A 10,452-nucleotide genomic window follows, 5' to 3' on the forward strand; every position below is an offset into this window, starting at 1 on the left:
ATGCCAGCACAGGAGCTTCTTCGAACGCCGCAATGAAAGCGGGCTTGTAGAGCTTGTTTGCATGCGCGACAAAGTCGGCCCAAAGGCAGCCCTCGTCTACGGTTCTTTATCTTTTATACTGGGCTCTCCCGCCAATGGCGTCTGGGCTCTGGGCACACGGGAAAAAAAACTGTTCAGTTTTCAAAGGCAAAACACAACGCTCTGCGGTTGGTGCACCCCTCACACTGACACATTCCCCTCATCCCCTACCCTTGGCTGAGCACATCCCACATCTACCTGCGAGCTAGCATCTCCGCATTTTCTCTTCCAGTCATGCGCCCGCGCCGCGCGCCATCACTGGGCGTCTAGTGCAGCCACTGACAGAGCTATTCCGAAGGAGTGGTCGACGCCTCGCCTAGAGTTCGGGTGGACTTGCGCACTGCTTAGCCCTGAGGGGGGAGTGTGTGTGAGGTGGTGTAATGTTGTCCCGTTTCAGGCGGCAGGTCAGGGGATTAGCCGGGAGGATTCGGCAGCTCAGCCGGGGGCTGAGCGTCTGCAGGCAGCCTTCCGCCCGCGCCGAAATTCACAGCCCTCCCGGGCCGACGGGGTGCTCCTTGGATCGGGCCCCGCTCCCCGCTTTTCCTGTACCTGGACTGTCCGGGTTAGGAGGGTGAGAGTATTGGGTGGGCGAGGGCAGTACATCTGGCGGGTGGCGATTGAGGGACAGCGTGGGTTGATTGGGGGGTCAATGGGCGCGCGGGCGGCGCTTCGTGGTCCTGGGCGAGCAGGGGAAGTGGTTAGGAGTCTGGGCCCAGAGATGAGGATTGTCGAGATGTCATGCGAGAGCGGTGGGTGGGCGAAAGTAGCGCGGCTGGAGAGTGGTGTCCGAGGGACAATGGTGAGTTGTCAGTTGGGGCGCGAGACGCGCGGGAATCATACTGTGTAGGGTGCTGATTGTGAGCTGAGTGCATGGGTGTATGGGGTTCCGAAATTTGTGGCGTCGAGGTTTGTGCATTGGTGGCTGGCGTAGCGGTCAGAGGTTCGCCTTCGGGCCGGTTGGCTGCGGGTTCGAGGCCGGGCGGGGGGGGAGGGGGGGGGCACACCTCACCCTCACCCCTCACCATCCTCAAATCCTCGAATCATCGAGATCATCGAGAGCGTCGTGAGCGTTGATTCTGTGCTGATTTTTGCGCGCGAGCGTCGCGATTTTTGGTCTGGTTGGTCCGTCGTGGCCGGTGCGCGGGAAACTCGCCGAAAACCCGCGCAGCCGGCCGATTGTACGACCGAGGTCGCTGAGCCTTGGCGACGCGGCGCGCGCGTCGCCAAGGAGTTCATAAAATGTCAGAGTTTTTTTGAGATCGCCCCCGAGATCGCCCGAGATTGGCCGAGGTGACCCGAGGTGACCCGAGAGTAGGTGGGATTGCCCGACCAAGGCGCTCGGCTGCCCCGAGGTTGCGGCCGGTAACGCGTCGCGCATGTAGCGCGGCCGCGACTCGAGGGTTTGCCACGGGGTGGCGTGTTCTGTACGACACGTGCTTTCGACCAAGTGTGGTCCGTGGGTGTGTGCGTCGTTGACCAGCTGTGTGAGCTGCGTCTCGCGAGCCTGGCTTGTGTGCGTCTTGCTCTTGGTGTGCGTGTCGTCGTCAGCGCAACGAGGATGGAGAGCCCGGAGGAGCTCTCGGCTAGGGCGGTTAGCTCCGCCGTGTTGTTGGTATGCTTTCGCGCGCCGAGGTAGGCTGGGTGCGCCGCCGAAGTGACAACTGTAGCCCTCGCTCGTCAGCGCGACGCGGGAGGGCGCCCTCCTCGCCGATGGCGAGCGTCACCCGACCCCCGATGAGTTTGAGTATTGCATAGACCACCCTGCTTTCCCTAGGTCTTCCGACCCGTCTGTGTATGCCTTTTTTATGACAAAACACAGCAAGCGGCACAAGCGGGGCACAAACCGACAATCCATACGGCTCTACGCCACAGGGTCACAGGCAAGTGATGGAGACGCGTGGAGTGGTATGTGAGCCAGGCTGCACATGCACAGCTAGCTGTGTCTCGCGCCTCATGGCGACAACCTTGCTTGGAGGCGCCCCTACTCCTCTAATCTAAAACAAACTCACGCCCAACGCGATACACACGCCAGGCAAAACCAACTCTGCAATGTCCCTAAATGCCGCCCCGACGTGTCGAGCTCTACGCACCTGCGGACTCGCGCACCGCAACGAAGGCTCCGTCCAAACTGGACTCCCCTTGGCTTCAAGGTTCTCCGACCACGCTCTCGCTCCTAGGCCCCTCCCGCCCTCCCCTCCCCGGCCCTGCCAACATTTTGAACTAGCGTACTCCTCAGTAGTTGAGGAGCTGAGGCTCGAGCTAATGACCAGACCGCTTGCGCTCCCCAGGGAGGAATTGCCTCTATACATCACTTGCCGTCGATCGTGCAACTGGGGTTCAGGGTGGTTCCCCGGCAAGTGATGCTGATCTGGCGGTCCACGCCGGGCTTGAAGGTCACTTCCGGCGTCGTCGTGTAATGGCCCAATCCCCCAACGGGAACGACCCGGGCGCGGTATGTTCCCGGACCCGGGGGCGGTATGATCTTGTTGAGGTCCATGCACACCTTCTTATGAAAGACAGGATATTGAGCCCAGGGTCCAACCACATTGCCGGACGAATTCTCGAAAGCCCAGCGTAGGGAGTACCAGGCCTGAGACAGGCAACAGGGGTCGGGCAAGAGAGCGAGGGGGGCGCGCGGGGCCGCCGGCGATTGGAGTCAGCTCACGTGGTTCGTGATGCAGATCGAGCTCGCCTCCGGAAGTGCGGGAGGGGGTTGCGAATAGAAGCCAATCGGACAAATCTTCTCCACCCATTCGGTGCCATCAAGCTGCGTGCGTTTGATGTCGCTCCTGATGCCTGTTGAGCGGCGATTCGCGCCGGCCCCCTTGATGAATGCTGGACCAGATGTGTATTCATCGCATTGGAGGCATTGGTCTCGCGCAAAATCGCCAGAGTTCTTCGTCTTTATGAACTTCGTAAGGCAGTGCCACATACAGAGCATCTTGTCGTTGACAATGTTGTCGACCCATGTTTGCATACACGACGGTTTATTGGCCGGGTCCTCCCACGCTTCCGCACTGTCCTCGGTGAAGTCGATCCCCTTTTCCCGGAGGCATTTGATCAAGGAGGCGGAATCCGGCGGGAATCTTGGAAAGTCGAGGAGTCCCAGGCTCCATTTCGCCGAGCAGTCGGTCATGTGACTCGTAATGGTGGTCTTGGTCTTGTCCATGACCGCCATGTCGTGGAATGTCGAGCACGAGCTGCACTTCCCGCAGTGGAGGACCTTCGAGCCATCGCTCTCGATCTCAGCCTTCGCCTTCTGACACTCGGAATGCTCCTGTTCGGCATCTGCTTGCCCGCACTTTGCCATCACCTCGCGCTTGCTCACACTCTTGGGGAATTTCTCGTTGTTGCCGAGTATGCACAGGTACTCGGTCGAGTACTCGTCAGCCCAGTAGTCCGGGTCGAACGGTTTGGCGTATTTGTACGTAATCGAGCTGCACACAGGCTGGCCAAGAATCGTCGTTGGCGTGCAGTTAGTGATAGGAGAGACGCAGCCTGCCGCGAAGCATTGCGCATTTGGCAGCCACGAGGGTGGCACGGTAGGTGGACCCTTCTTTGGGTGGTCGGTGGTCATGTACGGCACGCGCGGCAGTGCGGTTCCTTGCCTATTGCAACGGCACCATCGAGGGCTCAACCCACCTGAGCCTGCTGTGCCCGGGCCTGGTGTGCCCTCGATGGATCGGTCGAAGAAGCCGTGATACCAACGGCACTGGTTGCCGCAATAGATCGAGCTAGTGCCTGCCTCAATCGCGGACAACATCTCTGTGTTCATCCGCTCGATGGGGATCGGCAATAAGTTGTCCACATCGGACGGCCCAAGCTCTACGTCAGTGGTATTTGTGTAAGACTCTGAAGTGGCAGGGCAAGTCTCGTGGCAGAAGCTCAGCACGACCTCGACGCACGCCCCGTCGCATACTGGGCTCGCCTGGCACAAGCCAAACTCTTTCGCTTGCCGGCAAGTCAGGATGAAGGCCTCGCCAGGTCGGCTTGTTAAGGCGGCCTTGATTTCTTCGTCCGAAGTCGGAGGCGAGAAGGGCGGAGAGGAGGGCGGAGGGGAGGGCGGCGTCGGATCTGAGCCACACAGGCCAGCCCCGCAAACGCCAGCGACGATGCTGACTGCGAGCACGATGGTGGCGAGCACGATGATGGCGAGCCCCATCCTCCGTACCACCCCGCTGGTTTGTTTGGCTTGCTCCTGAACCTCTGAACGCTCCATGGGTTGCGAGGCCGGCGGCCGCGGACCAACGTGCAAAGGGGAACAATGAAAAACGGCGGAAAAAAAATCGGCGGCGAACGTGCACACATTGGCTCCTTCGACACGGCGGTGGAGGCGGCGGTGGCGTACGCGCGCGCGGTCGGCGAGTACCAGCCTCCGGCGGTGGCGACAGAGGCGGAGGGCTTGCGCTTACACCTCTCGAGCAACAGCAGCACCGGCTACTCAGGCGTGCGCAAGCACTCCTTCTCTAGCCGCTTCGAGGCGCGGGCAGGGTGGACGGCAAGGATGTCTACATCGGCTGCTTTGGCTCGGCGGTGGAGGCGGCGGTGGCGTACGCGCGGGCGGTCGGCGAGGAGGGGTTGGCGCCGCCGCCGCGCCCCGCGAAGCGCCCGCGCGAGTCTGCCGCTGCGCCTGCGCTAGAGCCCACCGCCCCTTCCATTCCCGCCGCCGCCGCCGCCGCCGCCGCCTCCCCCTTTGCCCCTGCCGCGCCCTCCCTGCCTCCGAGCCGCCTCTTCGAGCTCCTGCCCGACGGCCGCACCGTCCGCAAGGAGGCGCCTCTCGACAATGGCGGCATGGCGGCCGTCGCCGACGCGCTCGGGCGCATCGGGCTGCAGTCCTACACCGCCGCGTTTGACTCCGAGGGCTTCGACGACATCGACTTTCTGCTCGGGCTGGACAGAGCCGAGCGGGCCGCCGTGGCGACGGCGACGGGCATGGATGCGAAACCGGGGCACGCGGGGAAGTGGGTCAAGTTTGGCTTCGGGGAGCCCTGATACACACCTATACGCGTTCCCTGGCGTGCCTCCCTTTTTGACATTCGATTTGTGTTGTTTGTTCTGACTGAGCCGGCGTACTCTCATGTCTCTGTGCATCTAGCTCGGTTCGTGTTATGCCGGTGGGTGTTTGCTTTGTCTGTGCAAGGACAGTAAAGAAAGAAAAGAAAGAAAGCAGACACAACCCATGGGAGGGATGGCAGCGCCGGAGAGGACGAGAGTCTTCGCCCGAATTCTTTTGAGCTAGACTTTATATCTTTATAACGAATTATTTTTTGTCACGCTCTGGGGTTGGAAAATTCTTTTTGTGGCGCGGACGACGGTTTCTAAGGAAGCCGCCTTGTCTGACGGCTAGTAAAATTCTTTTTGTTGATTTACTGGGTCAATGGCGGCGTCGAGCGCCTCCGCGATGACGGACGACGAGAAGACGGCGGAGGAGCTGCTGCTCGCGATGGGCGACTACACGCCCGCGATTCCCGAGGAGGTGACCGCGCACTTCTTGGCGCAGTCGGGCTTCCAGGCGACGGACGAGCGGCTTGTGCGGCTCGTGTCGCTCGCGACGCACAAGTTTGTGGCTGACCTCACAAACGACGCCCTGCAGCACTGCAAGAACCGCCAGGCAGCGCGGAAGGGCGACGTGCGGCTCGTGCTCACCACCGAGGACCTGGCGCAGGCTTGCCGCGAAAACGGAATCTCGCTGCGCAAGCCGCCCTACTACGCCGACACGCCCGCGGGAAGCAGCGACGCCGGCTAGGCCGCGCTCAATCCACCACCTGACCGGAGGCCGTGGTGCCAGAGCTCGGCGCAGGGCAGTTCCTTCGCGGCTCTTACTAAAGGGCTGGGCGCGCGTGCGCTGCCGCACCGCCGAGGAGAGACTGCGGCTCTTCCGTGCCCGGTCGGCTTGCGTGCTGTATCGTGGTCGCTCCTCGCCCACGCCCCCACACGCACCTCGGCACGCACCTGCTGTACTAGTGCTCGCGCTCTTTCCCCAGCCTGCCAGTCACAAGTGTCACCGCGCCTGGTCGCTCGCATATTAAATTCCATAGGGGTCGCTGCCGGGGTAGAATCTCCGTGTCCGCGCGCATGGCATGTGAGTGAACCGCTTTTAGTTTTCCACAGTTTTCCACTTTACCACTACCACATAGATACATAAATGTGTAGCCGTAAATAAGCCTGCCCTCGCTTCACATTCACACACGCAAACACACACAGCGCGCTGCGCGGTAACACAAACACATGCTTGGCCACACACATCTGAGCGCTGGCAGGTGGCACATCCCTGTACCCCCTACTGTGCCCCCTCCTCTCGCCACTGCCGCTTTCTCGTCCGCCAGTCTCTGCCGCCTCACAGCTTGGACGAGGGCGCGGCGAAGAGCCCGTCGCCGTCCAGCCAGCGAGGGTTCTCGATCGTCCACCGGATCGTCTTGCGCAGCGACTCCTCAAAGGTGAAGGGCAGCTTCCACCCGAGCTCCTCGAGCTTGGTCCCGTCGAGCGAGTAGCGCAGGTCGTGGCCGGGTCGCGTGTCTGGCCGGTCGTGCATCTCGTAGACCAGCTCGCGGCCCAGCTCCGCCGCGATGAAGCGGGCCACCTAAGGCAAGGGAAGGGAAGGTACACGTCTCCACACACACGAGGTGGTGGGGCAAGGGGGGGCGACCCTCGCGACTCCACGTCTAACGACAGGAGCCCCACGGCATTCAAAGTGCAAAGGCCCAGTGCGCGTGGGTGAGCGGGCCACCTCGAGGTTGTCGAGCTCCGCCTCCCCCTTGACGTTGTACTTTTCGCCGAGCTCGGCCTTGTGCAGCACAAAGAGGACCGCCGCGGCGATGTTGCGCGCGTGGATGTAGAAGCGGGAGCCCGCGCGGAGCGAGCCGTCGTAGGCGTGGATGGTCAGCTTCTCGCCTGGAGGGGAAGGGGGGGGGGGGGGCAAAGACGGCTCCGAGAAGGCTCCTCGAGGGGGCCGCCGCGCGGGAGATTGCGATCTCGCCGCGGAGGATGCGCGAGATGCAGAGCGGGATGAACTTCTCGGGGTGCTGCCGCTCGCCGAACGCGTTCATCACGTTCATCGTCACGAGCGGCACGCGGTACGTGTTGAAGTACGACTGGCAGATCATCTCGGCCGCCGACTTGGAGGCCGAGTACGGGTTGGACGGCTTGTGCGCGTCCCCCTCCTGCGACAACAAGGCGGCAGGGACGGCGAGTCCAGCTTGTTAGACGTATGGGAAAGCACGCTCCATACGTCAACACAGCTGACCGCAAAACAGCCGAAGACGCGGCCTCGTCTCAGTGCGGATCGGCGCACACGCTGGGGCGGTGTCCAGCATCTAGGCCGGCCAGGCTCCTTGAACGCCTGCCCCTCCTCCGCCGAGCCGTACACCTCGTCCGTGGAGAAGTAGACGAAGTGGGTCAGCTGCGGCAGCGTGCGCGCAAACTCGAGCATGGTGAGCGTGGACTTGATGTTGTTCTCGACGAAGGGGACGGGCGAGTCGATCGAGTTGTCGACGTGCGTCTCCGCGGCGATGTGCAGGATCACCGCCACGCGGTCCGGCTCCAGCTCGTACACAAGCCTGCGTGCTGAATGCGCCAACATCAGGCCGGGAGGACGGTATCGTGCAGAGCATTCAGAGCACCGTGTGAACACGAGGGGGCACGAATGCACGGAGTACAGCGGGAGACGGTCGAGTACAGTGGAGTACGTGTCCCCTCGAGCGCTAGTTGGAGTACAAGAGTCCGTGTTTCAGCGTCTGTGCACACGAGCCCTGGCGGGAGGGCGGAGGCGAGGTCGACGCAGTACGTCTGGATCAGGTGGAAGACGCCAGAGTCGCGCAGCCGGTCGTAGCCCTTGGAGGCGTACGAGAGCTTGTCGAGGACGACGACCTCGAAGTCGGTGTTGCGGACGAAGTGCTCGACCGTGTGGTGCCTACCGCACTCACCCCTCTCCCTGACGCCAACACACTGCCAGGCCTGTCAGTACTCAGCTGGGGCCCGGCGGGTGCGGCGCCCGATGAAGCCGCAACCGCCGGTGATGATGCACCGCTTGCGCGCGCCAAGCCCGGCGCGCGCCCCCGGAACCGCCGCGAGGGCTCGCTGCGGCGGCGCCTCCGCCCAGCTCCGCACCGCGCAGACGACGCGCTCCCGCTCCGCAGGCCCGACCCACCAGCCGACGGGGAGGCAGAGGATCTCCTCGGCGAGGCTGTTGAGCTGCGGCAGCCGCGTCGCGACAGAGGCGACGCACGGGTGGAGGTCGTTGCGCTGGTGGACGGCGGAGGAGGCGATGCCGGCCTAGGGTCAGGGTTGGGGGTGGGGTTCGGGGTGCGGGGTAAGGGGTAACGGCTTCGGGCCAGGCGCTGGTGGAAGGGGTTAGGAGGCGACGCCTCGCGCCAGCACCCCAAGCAGGGAGTGAGTTCGTGGGTTGAGCGGCTATGGTGCCCGCCTCGCGCAAGCGGGCGCCGTCGGTCGGGCGGTCCATCTCGGACCTCGGCGGACCTCGGCGGATCTCGGCGGATCTCGGCGGATCTCGGCGGATCTCGGCGGATCTCGGCGGATCTCGGCGGATCTCGGCGGATCTCGGCGGATCTCGCCTCGCGCAGGTGCGAGATCAGCGAAGCGCGCAGCCCCTGCGGCACGCGCAGCGTGAAGAGCCAGTAGGCCGACACCGCGCCGACGGGCAGGTCGCGCAGCAGCGTCACGTGCGGCAGCCCGGCGAGCGAGCGCTGGTAGAACTCGGCGTTGGCGCGGCAGGCTGCGAGCAGGCGCGGCGCGTGGCGCAGGTTGGCCTCCCCCACCGTCGCGTTGACGTCGTTCATGTGGAACTTGAAGCCGAACTCCTCCACCGGCGGCTCCATCCGAAAGTCTCCGCCGCCAGACCTCCTCTCGCGGTCGATGCCGAACCAGCGCACCAGCCGCGCGCGCTCAAAGAGGCGCTGCGTCGGCGCAATCAGCACTCCGCCGTCGACCGCAGTCACGTGCTTGATGGCCTGGAGCGAGAAGCAGCAAAAGTTGCCGTGCGAGCCGAGCTTCCTGCCGCCCCACTCGGCGCCAAACGCGTGCGCGCAGTCCTCGATCACCGCCGGCCGGAAGCCGAACCGCGAGAAACACCGCTCCTGGATCGCGGCGAGCCGTCCCAAGTCGACGGGTGACCCGCCCCAGTGCACCACCATGATCACCTTGGTGGTGGGCGAGAGCTTGGCCTCGAGGTCGTCGAGGCAGACGTTCGCCGTCGCCGGGTCCGCGTCGACCCACTTGATCCGCAGCCCGTTGGCGAGGATCGGCCAGTTGGTCGCAGTGCACGTGAGCGGGCAGGTGAGCACCTCGTCGACGCTCTCTTGAAGGCCGGGCCAGCCGCCCTCGGCGCGCTTCAGCAGGTGCAGCGCGAGGTGCAGCGCAGACGTGCCGGAGTTGACCGTCACCACACGAGGGCTCTGCAGGAAGGCTCGCAGCGCCTCCTCAAACGCCTCGACCTTTGGACCCTGCGTGACGTATCCCGAGTGCACGACGCGCAAGAGCTCGTCGTCGAGCTCCTCTGGAGGCGCGACAAACACCTTGAAGAGCGGGATGGGCGGTGGCGAGCTGCTGGAGGCCATCGCGCAGGTGTCGCTGCCCCAAACATCGCCAAAACCGAGGCGCTTGCCAAACCACGCCCAGGATCTTCTTGCGGGTCCGGGTCCATCACACTCGGCTCGGGCAGTCGTCCAGCTAGCAGTTGCTCCATCGCCTCCCATTCCTCGTCGCCCTCCCTTCTCCCTGCGCACCTCTTCGTCGCCCCAGCAATGGCGCGTACAGCGAGCGCCTGGGCTTCGCACTCTGCGGTGTGGGCGAGTGTTCGCCTCCTTGACTTCCGCGCCTCTGCCTCTAGGCTGGCCCTCCATCGCCTCCCGTGCTCTATACCTCGGGTCTGTCCCGTCCGCATGCCGTGTACCAGCCTTAGCCTCGCCTTTTTAAACCCTTTTTTTCCCTAGCAGGCCTCAGGCTGGCGCTGGGTCGAGTTTGGACCCCGTTCTCTGTCTCCCTCGTATCTCGTGTCGCCTGATATCGTCCCCGTCGCCTTGATTACCGTCCTCCACACGTTGTCGTCTCCTCCCTTTCGCGCTGCGTGCCCGCCGTCCAGCCGCTTTCGTACCCGCCGTCCAATTTTCTCCTTCGCCTCTTGATACAGCCTCCTGTCTCGGATCTCCGGCGCCTGCCCCTCCTCCTCATGCATGTAGATGCATGCCCTGTTCGTCACGTGTCGTGCTAGGTCCATCTCGTACGCGCTCGTTACCCTGCTCCGCACCGGCCCGCTGGGTGCGCTTCTCAGCTCCCCGGCCCTGGATGTGAGGCTGCCAACTGCACTCCAAGTGCTCCAAGTGCTCCTGGACACGACTGGCGCGCACTGGCACTACCTCA

General features: G+C 63.6%; 3 protein-coding genes across 3 annotated transcripts; 1 reads left to right on the forward strand and 2 right to left on the reverse strand.

Annotated features, from left to right (window-relative positions):
- Positions 1 to 2,386: 2,386 nt before the first annotated feature.
- On the reverse strand, positions 2,387 to 3,841 carry EMIHUDRAFT_103477 (hypothetical protein; the record flags this gene model as incomplete). Its single annotated transcript, XM_005766785.1, has 3 exons — positions 2,387 to 2,668; positions 2,744 to 3,515; positions 3,702 to 3,841. The coding sequence occupies 3 exons, from the start codon at positions 3,839 to 3,841 to the stop codon at positions 2,387 to 2,389; spliced, it is 1,194 nt and encodes a 397-aa protein (XP_005766842.1).
- Positions 3,842 to 5,474: 1,633 nt separating this feature from the next.
- On the forward strand, positions 5,475 to 6,123 carry EMIHUDRAFT_356652 (hypothetical protein). The gene has a single exon (XM_005766786.1). The coding sequence runs from the start codon at positions 5,480 to 5,482 to the stop codon at positions 5,822 to 5,824; it is 345 nt and encodes a 114-aa protein (XP_005766843.1). The 5' UTR covers positions 5,475 to 5,479; the 3' UTR covers positions 5,825 to 6,123.
- A 72-nt stretch (positions 6,124 to 6,195) lies between these two features.
- Positions 6,196 to 9,696, reverse strand: EMIHUDRAFT_451816 (hypothetical protein). The gene is made up of 7 exons (XM_005766787.1): positions 8,694 to 9,696; positions 8,102 to 8,349; positions 7,820 to 8,008; positions 7,445 to 7,634; positions 7,128 to 7,238; positions 6,806 to 6,964; positions 6,196 to 6,658 (listed from the first exon to the last, which is right to left on the reverse strand). Exons 1-7 carry the CDS (start codon positions 9,648 to 9,650, stop codon positions 6,416 to 6,418), a joined length of 2,097 nt encoding a protein of 698 aa, XP_005766844.1. The 5' UTR covers positions 9,651 to 9,696; the 3' UTR covers positions 6,196 to 6,415.
- Between the last annotated feature and the right edge of the window lie 756 nt (positions 9,697 to 10,452).

Source organism: Emiliania huxleyi, assembly GCF_000372725.1.
Source record: "Emiliania huxleyi CCMP1516 unplaced genomic scaffold EMIHUscaffold_50, whole genome shotgun sequence".
Taxonomy (NCBI): Eukaryota; Haptophyta; order Isochrysidales; family Noelaerhabdaceae; genus Emiliania; species Emiliania huxleyi.